The 12,919-nt window shown below is 42.0% G+C and overlaps 1 protein-coding gene across 4 annotated transcripts in view; it reads right to left on the reverse strand.

The window, feature by feature from the left end:
• dnajc3a (DnaJ (Hsp40) homolog, subfamily C, member 3a) overlaps positions 1-12,919 on the reverse strand; it is a 57,852-nt gene that overhangs the window by 27,299 nt on the left and 17,634 nt on the right. For all 4 annotated transcript variants that reach the window (XM_048532967.2, XM_048532968.2, XM_048532970.2 and 1 more), the window contains exon 2: positions 6,747-6,857. In XM_048532967.2, coding sequence (XP_048388924.1) covers positions 6,747-6,857 — 111 coding nt within the window. The remainder of the gene's footprint in view (positions 1-6,746; positions 6,858-12,919) is intronic.

The following is a 12,919-nucleotide window of genomic DNA, read 5'->3' on the forward strand; positions in this document are numbered from 1 at the left end:
AAGAACTGCAGATGCTGTAAATCAGGAACAAAAACAAAGCTGCTGGGAAAGCTCAGCAGGTCCAGCAGCATCTGTGAAGGAAAACAGAGTTAACGTTTTGGGTGCAGTAACTTTTCCTCAGAACAGACCCAAAATGTTAACTGTTTTCCTTCACAGATGCCACCAGACCTGCTGAGTTAGTTAGGCCACATTTGGCATAGTGTGTACTGGTCACCATGCTACAGGAAGGATGTGGAGACTTGAGAGGGTGCAAGAGTTTTACCAGATTGTTGTCTGAATTGGGTGTGAGTGATAATAGGAACTGCAGATGCTGGAGAATCCAAGATAATAAAATGTGAGGCTACATGAACACAGCAGGCCAAGCAGCATCTCAGGAGCACAAAAGCTGACGTTTTGGGCCTAGACCCTTCATCAGAGAGGGGGACGGGGTGAGGGTTCTGGAATAAATAGGGAGAGAGGGGGAGGCGGACCGAAGATGGAGAGAAGAGAAGATAAGTGGAGAGGAGAGTATAGGTGGGGAGGTATGGAGGGGATAGGTCAGTCCAGGGAAGACAGACAGGTCAAGGAGGTGGGATGAGGTTAGTAGGTAGGAGATGGAGGTGCGGCTTGGGGTGGGAGGAAGGGATGGGTGAGAGGAAGAACAGGTTAGGGAGGCAGAGACAGGCTGAACTGGTTTTGGGATGCAGTGGGTGGAGGGGACGAGCTGGGCTGGTTGTGTGGTGCAGTGGCGGGGGGGGGGGCAAACTGGGCTGGTTTTGGGATGCGGTGGGGGAAGGAGAGATTTTGAAGCTGGTGAAGTCCACATTGATACCATTGGGCTGCAGGGTTCCCAAGCGGAATAGGAGTTGCTGTTCCTGCAACCTTCGGGTGGCATCGTTGTGGCACTGCAGGAGGCCCATGATGGACATGTCATCTAAAGAATGGGAGAGGGAGTCGAAATCGTTCGCGACTGGGAGGTGCAGTTGTTATCTGAATTGGAGTGTTAGCTCGATGAGAAGTTCGACAAACTATAATGTACACTCAAGAGGGTCTAGCTCACTTGCTTAATGAATATCTTTGAATCACAGGATGAGGGCATCACTAGCTAGGCATATTGTCTATCCCTAATTGCCCAGAGTGCAGTTCAGTGTCTTTACATTGCTGGGGATCTGCAGTCATAGGCCAGGCAAGGCAAGGATCGGATCGCAATGGACCCGATGGGTTTTCTTCCTGACAATCATTTCACCAGTTCTTAATTTGACTGGTCTTTCTAGGCACACCTTGAAATTTAAATTTGCTCAAAAAAGTTTGCAACTTCAGAATTTTAAAAACATGCTAATTTGCATAAATTGAAGTTCTAGACACCTGTTAATCCAGCAAATATTATGGCATACATGTTTTTTCAAGCCTCTTTTGCCATATTATTAGCATGCACAACAAAGAGGGTCCTGAAGTCACACTATTTGAGTGGAAGCTGTTCCATTGATGATTTAGTGATTTGTGCAGTAAGCTGTGCATGTTATCAATAACACTTCGTTTGAAAGAAAATACAATTAGTTAAACTGAAAAAGGCAGAGCAGGCCACTCAGCCCACCATATCTGTGCTGACCTTAATGCAATTCTAAACTAATCCTATTTGCCTGCCCTTGGTCTGTACCCTTTTATTCTCTGCCTATTCATATCTATCAACATGCCTCAAACATTTCTATCATATCTGCTTCTACCACTTCCTCTGGCAGCACATTCCAGACACCTACCACCCTGAATGAAAAGATGCCTCACATCTTTAAACTCTTGCCCTCTCACCTTCAAGCTATGTCCCCAAGTATTTGGTATTTTCATCCTAGCAATACAACTGACTATCCACAGCTCTTAATTTTGTACTCTATTAGGTTGAGAAGCAACCTTCAATACTCTAGTGAAAACAAACCAAGTTTGTCCAACCTCTCCTTGGACCAGAACTTGCACACACTACTCTAGCTGCAACATGACTGCCAACTTTTATACTCAGTTCTGACCAATGAAGGCAACCATGCCATAAGCCTTCTTTGCCACATTATCCACTTGTGTTGCCACTTTACAGGGAGCTGAAGTTTGGAGTTGATAGTGAGTTCAGTGGAAGGAAAAAAAAGTTTGCTTTTTACTAACAATATTTAGCTAATTAGCAAGAATTAAGTTTTTTTTTTTAAATGTAAAGGCAAGTTTCTGTCTAGATCCTGTATTTCCTTGAATTCCTTTTCTTACAAATGTTTGTTTAGTAAAAGCTTAATATTACTATATAATCCAGGAGAAATACAGTAAACTGTTCAAAGTGGGAATTCTACAAGTGTAGAACACAACGTTACTGAATTCTTGACTGAAATATTCTAAATAGCATATCAGGTGATGTTACAGCTGTAACACAGGAGATGCTGGACATAAGGTCGCCCACAGCAAACACATCTGCAGTAAATGTTTGCAGCTTCAGGCAACTTCAGATCACAGGAGCTAGTGTGAGCTCACATGCTGTGCCACTTCAGCAAAGGGAAAGTTACCTGGATACTTTGCTCCAAGAGGTGGTCACACCACTTAGATTAGGTCATTCAAACTTGGTCTACGATAATAGGTTGGTCCAACTGTAGGTGAGGCAAGTATGAGGACTCAAGGGATGGTCACTGTCCCTGCAATTGTTCATGAGTTGTGACTTGTTGCAAGCTGTGTGAACGACTGTGGAGGCTGCAGGAATGATAAGCAAACTGACCGTGGAACAGGAAAGCATTCAGATGCAAGGAGGAGGTACGTAGTGATGGAAGGCAGTCGAGGTGGGGGTTAAGATGAAAATAACTATACTGCTCTCTGTAGCTATGAGCATGACTCAAATAAAGGTCACTTGCCTGGTGAGGATCAAAGACATTGAAGAGTTAGAGGGAAACTTGAAAAGGGTCCAATTAATTTTGTCCAATATTGTCTGTACCCAACATGGAAAGAAGATTCTGCTTAAAAAATATTGAGGAGCTAAATTAAAAATTAGAACCTGCAAGGTAATCAAAGTTAACCCCCTTATTCAAGAGGGAGGGGGAAGGGAAGACTAAGCAAAAACATAACTAGGCCAGTTAGCTCAGCATTTGTCACTGGGAAATTGCTACAGTTGACTTAAAGAATACGCAGGATACTTAAATACATTTAAAAAAACCAAGCAGAGTCAGCTCCTCTTTGTGAAGAGGAATGATGTCCTCAAGTGGTAACAAGCAGCATAGATAAAAGAAAACCTGTAGACTTAATACATTTCCACTTCCAAAGGCTTGACAAGTCTATTTAATAAGCCAAAGGCTTATAAGTAAAGATAATAGTTTAGTAGAATAACATGGAGGACAGGCTAACTATTAGAAGATACAATTGGGATAAGTGGGAACTTTCAGATGTCCACAGATTCACAGAATCTTAAAGTCACTACAGTGCACAAGAGGCCATTCAGTTCATGGAGTCTTCACTGACTCTCCAAAGATCATCCCATCCATTTTTCATCCCCACTTGCGATTCACATAACTGTGCATTTACCCTGACTAACCCACCCACCCACCCACCCTGCACATCTCTGGACACTACAAACAAACAGTTTTAGCACAGCCAATCCACCAAACCTGCACGCCTGGACCATGGGTGGAAACTGGAGCACCCAGCAGAAACCCACGCAGATATAGTGAGAATGTGAAAACTCAATCTTTCCAAACTTATGGAGAATTTGAATCTGGGTATCTGGTGCTGCAAGGCCTCAGTACTAGCCACTATTCATTACCCTGTGTAAAGAAATGTTTCCTGTTATCAGTCCTAACCTGCGTCCTGAGATTCCATCTTCTGGTTCTAGACTCTGCAAGACAGGGTAAGTAGTATCTTGCTTTCAAGATGGCATTTTTCTTCTAAATTCCATGGAGCACAAGCCAAAACATCTCTATAACTGTAATTAATAGAGTGCCACAGATCAGTGCCACAACCAGGATTACTCACAATGACTTGGATAAGAGAACTGAGTGTAGTATTAGCAAATCTGCAGATGACAAAATAGATGGGAAGGCTTGTAGTGAGCATGACATGAGAAGTCTATGGTGAGAGACAAAAGCTAGGTTTTTGAGAACAAAAAGAAACTTGACTGATGGAATATAATTTGGAAAAATTAGAGGTTATGTAATTTAGCAGGAAGCTACAGAACAGAGACATCCGTGGGCACGAGCATGAGTCACAAAAAGGAGCAACACGGTGGCAATAGGGAAGAGAAATGAGTGGTGAATCCATGGAATTTTCTACACAGAAGGCTGGAGTCAAGTCATGGAACATATTCAAGAAAGTTTTTGCTTTTGAATTATCAAAGGCTTCAAAAAGAACAATGGGGAGAAAGGCAGGATTTTTTTATAATTTTTATTTTAAATTCTCTTACCGAAGAATGGGGGCATGCTAGCTAGGTCATTACTTCCAATCCTTAATATTAGGAGTCAACCACACCACTATGCATCTGTAGGCCAGACTGGTTAAGGATGGCTGTTTCCCCTCCCCAAAAAGGGCATTTGTGAGCAGTTTTTCTGACAATAAATGGATTCATGCTAATCAGATTCTGAATTCAAATATAGGATAGAGTTAATCTTAATCAATGATCCTCTTTATGCTGAGGCTATTAAAATGGGGCAGACCATAGCTAGAGTATTCTGTGCATTTCTGGAATCTAAATAAGAGGATCAATGAATTCAGTTGGCTGGATGGTTGGTTTTCATTGCAAGTGATGTGAACAGCAAGGGGTCAGCTCCCACACCACCTGTGGTTATCACAAAGGACTCTCCTTCTCAAACTGTCCCCACACCCAAGGGGTGAGGCAAAACCACCAAGTCAGCTTGATTGAGAGCAGCCCTTTGGAACTATGGCAACTTTACCTGAGAGGGATATGATTATACTGGAAAGGATGCAAAAAAAGATTACCAGGATGTTGCTTGGGCTGGAGTTCTGGTTACAAAAGAATTGTGGGTAGACTGAGGTGGTTTCCCTGGAGCAGAGGAGAAGAGAAATTGGGATTATTAAATTTTAAAAAGGGGCATGGATAAGACAGACAGGAACAAACTTCTCCCTTTGGGGACTATGGGCATAGATAAAAAGTAAAGGCAAGAGGTTGAAAGGGAATGTCAGGAAAACCTCTTATCTAGGAGGATGGTGAGAATGTGAACTTCTGTCTATAAGGGCAGTACAGGCAGAACCTCAACTCTTCAGTAATTAGATGCTCATTTGAAGTGGGCTACAACCTTGTATGCCTTGACAAGTGCTGGAAGATACCATTAGAATAGTTAGGTGCTTCATTCTGACCAACAGGCACAATAGGCTAAAAGACCTTTCTCTATGATGCAGACATCTATGACTCCACCATTATAGAAAGTTGTCAGCCATTTGAGAAGAACATCAATTTCTTCTTAGGGTAGTAAATCTATGGACTTTTAACATAATGAACAACTTTTACAATCCCTCAAATGTTTTGAGAGATAGACATCTATTCAAAGGAATCAAGTGTTACAGATAAGGCAATAAACTGGAGCTGAGAATCATCAGATCAGCCATGATCTCACTGAACGGCAAAGTGGATTCCCAGCCAAATGGGCTACTCTTGTTTATATCTCTAATGGTTTTATGAAAAATGAGGAAATATTGTTGAAAAGACATTTTGTCAAAGTTTATTGCATTTCAGGAAATTTCAAGAATCAAGACTTCTTTAAAAATCAGATCCCATAACAGGTTATCAGATAATAACTCTGTGGCACTCCACAAGTCAAGTTCTTGGGCTGCACCTATTCACTAATACATGATTTAAATTTGAGGACTGTATACAATACCTCAAAGTTCACAAATGATAAAGCTTGGTGAATAATGCAGTGTGATTTGGACAAGTTGAGAGTTGGTAATTACACGTCACAAAGTCACTGAACATGAGGTTATTCACTTATGTTACCAAAAACTGGAAGGCAGATTATCAGCACAGTGATAGCTTGGTCAAGGGGAAAGGGCATCAAGACCTGGATATTCTTGTAAACCAGTTGCTGAAAGTATGCATGCAGATTTGGCAGGTGAAGAGGTAAATGGTACATTGGCCTTCACACTGAGAAGACTGATATAGAGTAGGATGTTTTGTTGCAATCGTCTCATGCCTTGGTGAGACAATATCTGGAGTACTGTGTGCAACATTGTCCTTATCACAGGATGGATGTTCTGGCTGTGGAGGGACTGTACTAAAGGTTTAGCAATCAGATTCTTGGGATAGCAGGGCTGACAGAGACTGGATCAACTTGCATTTAAGAGGATAAATGGAGAGGAATCTCAAACTTAAAATTCTAAAAGGACTAGACATGATGAACGTAAGATGGATGTTCCTGACAACCAGCGAATCTACAAACAAGATTAGGACTGAAGTGACAAGACATGTTTTCATCTACAGGGTGAACCTGTGGAATTCTGTGTCACAGAAAACAGTTGAGATTAAAACACAATGTTTAAGAAGGAATTAGATATACTTAATAGGGTTAAAGGAAGCTAGAGGAAACAAGGAAGGAACAGGGTACACAGTTGGGTGATGTGCCACTATCATACTGAACGGCAGAGCAAGCATGAAGGGCCTTCACCTGCTCATATTTTCTATTATACTGTGAAACGGGTGCTAATTGGTTGACAAGTAGACTATTTCTAGAGGCAATGCCTTGAATGCACCCATGCATTACTATTAGCAGCCAAACATTAATAATGCATTTCCAACATGCACATACCTACAGCAGCATGAAAATGAGACAGTGCATCTGCTAACTGTCCCGCAGCCAGCAGTTTCTTCCCCATTTCAAGGTGCTTTTCAACTTCAGCATTTATGCCCCCTTCTATTCCTGTTAGAAAGAAGTCACAACATAGCATTAAGCACTGTAGACATTAATACAGGCACCTAGAATTTCAGTTATCACTAGTTTGAATGTAACTACAAAGAAAAGTAAAAGTAACATTTTAAAATTTAAGGTAGAAGACTTTTGACGAAGGTCCCACATCAGATTAGCATATAAAATTAAAGCATGGATTGGGCACGATGTACCAACATGGACAAAGAACTGGTAGCCGGAAAGCATTGAGAAAATGCCTCCTGCAAAAGAATAATTTAAAAATGTGATTGTCAGATTGGAAGGGGCTGCAGAAATTAATTATCCACATCTTGAGAAAATGTGCAATTGAAAGAATGCAAGAAATCCATTCACTATTTTGGAGGTATGGACACTGCTGATATTCAGGCACAGATGATGCTTATTTGTATTCATGTTCACATATGAAGAGGGCAATTAAACTCCTGAATGGTGAACTTCACCTCCTTTACTGCTGTTAGTACATGCAACACTGATTGTGCAGTTGTTCTTGATAGAAAAACAAATTGAGGCCACTTTGCTTCAATCTTTTTAGAAAGAGGGGAACAAAACAAAGTTCCAACTTAAAAATGATGGCAAGTTGTAATTAGTACAAGACACTTTGAAAGTCAAATGAAACCTGCACCACCCACTGGCATGACAAATTTATGAAAGCATCAAGCTTCATCAGGATGAAGCGAAAAGAAACCTACCAAACCCAATGAAACTGCTAAACACTTGGAAACTAGAATTGACTGAAATGCAACAAACCAACAGTGACAGATGGCAGCAAACGCACTACAAGGTTAGCCTGGCATGTAAACAGAGCACCCAGTGAGTAGCCAGCTTGGGCTGGTCTCTAGCATAATCAGAGATTTTCAACATTATGACAGCCAGTGTCTGAATCACAATGCAACTTTGAATGCATCAAATGATTTTTATATTAAAAGAGAACCTACAGCTTGGACAGCTGTGAAAACGACTGAAGGGTTTACTACATCCTATAATCATGACTAGTTCAGGAGGCAACTGTGTTGTGTGGCTAGAAAAGGAAACAGAAGTGAGAATAGCTTTGAACTGTATTTCCTGGCGGATGAAGCACCTGCATAGGGGACAAAAAAAGTAAAGTATATTCATGGTGGGAGGCTGGATGAACACAGCAGGCCAGACTGCAGAGGAGCAGGAAAACTGACATTTCAGATCTGGACCATTCTTCAGAAAAACCCAAAATGTCAGCTTTCCTATTCATCTGATGCTGCCTGGCCTATGTTCGTCCAGCCCCACACCTTGTTATCTCAGACTCCAGCAAAAGGTAGTTCCTACAATCTCAAAGTATAATCATGATTAGGTTATTGGCCAAGAGGTATGGAGATTAAAAAAGGGGAAAGCTTTGATTAGTTATAAAAAAGTTGAAGTGGTTAAATGGAAGTAACTGAAGTTTACAGTACAAAATATCAGGTGAAATATTTACTGCAATAACGGAAACCTGAAAAGTCAAATCTTCAAAAGGTAATTTAAATCAGTTACTGGAATTTCAAATACCATTTAAAAAGAAGCCACAGATTATAAATCAAAATATAATTAAAATGGCACTGCTTTATATACACATGATGCAATTACAGTAAACAGTAGAACTGCTCGTAACTACCCTGAAAGCAATGGTCTATATTGAAAAAGAATGAGAACAATGGACAATTAGATTTTTTGTCATACCTAAAGTGGTGGAAGGCTTTTTGCATGATTGGAGGCTGGCGCCCAATGGCATCAAACAGGGAGCAGCATTCAGTCCCTTATTTTTTAGGATTAGTTTGGCAGCATGGTGGCTCAATGCACTGACACAACAGTGCTAAGGACCCAAGATAATAAAATGTGAGGCTGGATGAACACAGCAGGCCAAGCAGCATCTCAGGAGCACAAAAGCTGACGTTTCGGGCCTAGTTTTGATTCCAGCCTCAGGCAACTGTGCCGAGTTTGCACACACTCAGCATGTCTGTGGGGGTTTTCTCCAGGTGTTCCAGTTTCCTCCCACAGCTCAAAGATGTACAGGATAGGTGGGCTTGCTGTGGAAAATGTAGAGTTACAGGGATTCTCTTAAGCCCATTAGCTTACACCCAATGTATGCCTTCTTTTTCCAGAACTTCAATACCCCTTGTCAGCTAGGGATTCCTAAACCTGCCAGCTTTTCCCTTCATCCTAGCAGGGACACTGTCCCTGGACTCTTGATATCACACTTAAAAGCCTCCCATTAGCCAGTCATTCTTTTTCCTTCAAAACAGAGAGTTACCCGAAGGACCTGCTAGATCCTGCCTAATGGCCCCAAAATTGGCCATGCCCTAGTCTAGCACCTTAACCTGTGGATCTGTCCTATCATTTTCCATAATTGTATTAAAACTAAAATAGATACGGTCACTGGACTCAAAATGCTCTCTGACCGACACCTTAGTTACTGCCCAACCTTGCTTCCTAAGAGGATGTCCAGTGTTGCATCCTCGAGTAGAGCCCTCGACATAATCGATTTAGGAAACTTTTACACACATTTTGATTAACTCCATTCCATCTGGACTTTTTACATTCGAGGTGGCCCAGTCATTACAGGGGAAATCAAAATCTCCAACCAATACTATTCTCTTATTCCTACAGATATCTGTAATCTCTCCACACGTGCTGGCTATTTGGGGTCCACTATAGAATCCCAAAAGTGACCATCCCCGTTTTGTTTTTAAGTTCTAACCATATGGCCTCAATTAATGACTTGTTAAGAATATCCTCTCTAATCACTTACGTCCTTCCTTACAAAATAGCAACACCACCCCTCCCCCCTCCCCTCACTTACAAGGAGGTCATGCTTGTAGCTTCTGTATCCTGGAACACAGAACTGCCAGTCTTGCCCTTTTCTCAGCCATGTTTCCATTATGACTATACCAGCTCAGTTCTCACAGCTGATCCATCCTCCGAGCTCATCGCCTTGAAATAGATGCACTTTAAACCAGAAGCATTTATCTTCCCTTTGCTGAGCCCCCAACAATCCTGAATTGTAAATCTGCCCTGTGGTCAACGTATTTTCCCCTGACTTCTCAAAAGCCACTCTCTTATTCAGAGTCCCACCCACTGCCAAACTAATTTAAACCCTCCCAGGTAACACTAGCAAATCTCCCCAACATGGCTGTTGGGTCCCCTCCAGTTAGAGTGCAACCTGTTCCTCTTGTACAGGTCACCTCTACACCAGAAGAGATCCAATGATCCAACTGTAACGCTGTCCCCTACACCAGCTCCTCAGGCATGCATTCATCTGGTCTCTTTCTATCTTCACTGGCTTGTGGCACCGAGTACTCCAGAGATCACTACCCTCAAGGTACTGCCTTTTAATTTCTTACCCAACTCCCTCAAGTGTAGATGCACACTTAAAGAGGGAAATCAGAAGAGTAAAGAAGGTATGAGATGGACCTGGCAGATAAGGTTAAAGATAATATAGCTATAGAATCTCTTGTGATTAAGAGCAAGAGGATGGCTAGGAACAGAACAGGTCCCCTTAAACATCAGCATGGCCATCTAGGCATGGAGCATGTGGGGAAGAGTTTAAATGAATGTCTCCTCTGTTTACTGAGGAGTGTGTTATGGATGACAAGGAAATAAGGGAAACAACTGGGAGCTTTTGGACTGCATACACATAACCAGAGAGGTGGTGTTGACAGCCTTAGCGAACTCTAAAGGTGAGTAAATCTCCTGGGGCTGATCAAGTCCATCCTTAGACATTGTGGGATGCTAAAACAGATATTGCAGAGGTCCTTGCAGGAATTTTGGCTTCTGTAGCCACTGAACAAGCTCTGGAAGTTGGCTAATGTTGTTCCATTGTTTAAGAAAGGTAGCAAAGTCTAGCCAGGCAACTACAGGCCAGTGGGTCTGACATCAGTGGTAGCCAAGTTATTGGAGTGGATAGGATCAACCTGAGGGACAGGATCAACCAACATTTGGATAGTCAAGGACAGATTAGGCTTATGCCAGCACAGATTTCATGTCTGACAAATCTAAGTTTTTCCCAAGAGGATGGATGAGGACAAGACAGTGAGTGCTGACTATATGGATTTTATTAAGGCCTTGGACAAGGTCCCACATGGCAAGCTAATCATGAAGGTTAAGTTGCATGGGATCCAGGGAGAACTAACTAATTGGATTCAAAAATTGGCTTGATGGTGGAAAGCAGAGGGTGATAGTTGAAAGGTTGTTTCTCAGGCTAGAGGCCTGTGACCAGTGGTGTGCCACAGGGGTCAGTGCTGGAACCTTTTGTTATTTACAAAAAATGAACTGGATGTGAATATACAAGGAATGATTTCAAGTTTGTCAATGATACAAAATTAGGAGGCATTGATGGTAGTGAGGAAGGTGGAAAAATTAGAGGTATCTTGATCATATGGGGGAAGTGGGCTGAGGTTTGACAGATGTAATTCAATACAGACAAGTGAGAGGTTTTGGACTTTGGACAGTCAAACCAAAGTAGGACTTATGCAGTAAATGGTAAGGTCCTGAGCAATGTTATGGAACAGAGGACCTGGGACTACAATTACATAGTTCATTGAAACTGGTGTCACAAGTGGACAGAGTGGCGAAGAAGGCATTTAGCATGCTGGCCTTCATCAATCGATGCACTGAGAATAGGAATTGGGATGCTTTGTTACAGTTGCACAAGTCGTTGGTGAGACCACACCTGCAGTATTATGTACAGCTTTGATCCCCCCGTCATAGGAAATACATTGTTAAACTGGAAAGTGTGCAAAGAAGATTTATGACAATGTTGCCAGAACTCGTAGGCCAGAGTTATAGGGAGAGATTGGTCAAGATAGGACTTCATTCTCCTACATTGAGGAATAAAAAGAGGAACATTATTGAGGGATGTAACATGAAGGGCATAGGTAGGACAAAAGTTTATAGTCTTTTTCCACAGGACTGGGAAATTGAAAGCGAGGACTTAGGGTTAAGGTGAAGGGATAGATTTAAAAGGACCGAAGGGGCAACTTGTTCAGAGTGCAAATGGAATGGGCTGCCAGGAAAAAATAAAACGGATGAAGCAGGCGCAATAGCAACATTTAAAAACATTTGGATAGGCACGTGGATGGGAAGAGTTTAGTGGGATATGGACCAAATGCAAGCAATTGGAACTAGTTTCCATGTTGTATTACTTTGATAGGGTAGAGGCATGAGTCTGGATGGGATGTTCTTGGAAGATCGGAGGAGTGGAGTTGATGGCTTGCTTCCACACTGTAGGGAAGCTATGATATATTTTACAATTACAGAAGAAAACATGGGGTGATAAGTTTGTAGATGACAATCACTGGCCAGGTAGCTGACAGTAAAGAAGATGATCTTAGGTTATTAGGGGGATAAGGGGATTGGACCAGTGACAGATGGAATTAATATGAAAAAAAGTGAGGCACTGCATCTTGGAACAAGGAATAGGACAAGGAAGTAGTCAATAAACAACTGAATTCAAGCAAGCTCATGGAACACTATGATCTTGGGGTGCTTGTCCATAAATTTGAAAGCTGAGTACAGGATTAAGGATAGGATTCTTGGCAGCGTGGAAGAACAGAGGGATCTCGGTGTGCAGATACATAGATCCCTTAAAATGGCCACCCAAGTGGACAGGGCTGTTAAGAAAGCATATGGTGTTTTGGCTTTCATTAACAGGGGAATTGAGTTTAAGAGTCGTGAGATCTTGTTGCAGCTCTATAAAAAAAAAAACAACTTTGGTTAGACCGCACTTGGAATACTGTGACCAGTTCTGGTCACCCTATTATAGGAAAGATGTGGATGCTTTGGAGAGGGTTCAGAGGAGGTTTACCAGGATGCTGCCTGGACAAGGAGGGCTTATCTTATGAAGAGAGGTTGACTGAGCTCGGACTCTTTTCATTGGAGAAAAGGAGGAGGAGGAGGAGAGGGGACCTAATTGCGGTGTACAAGATAATGAGAGGCATAGATAGAGTTGATAGCCAGAGACTATTTCCCAGGGCAGAAAAGGCTAACACGAGGGGTCATAGTTTTAAGCTGGTTGGAGGAAAGTATAG

This window comes from Stegostoma tigrinum, chromosome 6 (genome assembly GCF_030684315.1).
Source record: "Stegostoma tigrinum isolate sSteTig4 chromosome 6, sSteTig4.hap1, whole genome shotgun sequence".
Lineage (NCBI taxonomy): Eukaryota > Metazoa > Chordata > Chondrichthyes > Orectolobiformes > Stegostomatidae > Stegostoma > Stegostoma tigrinum.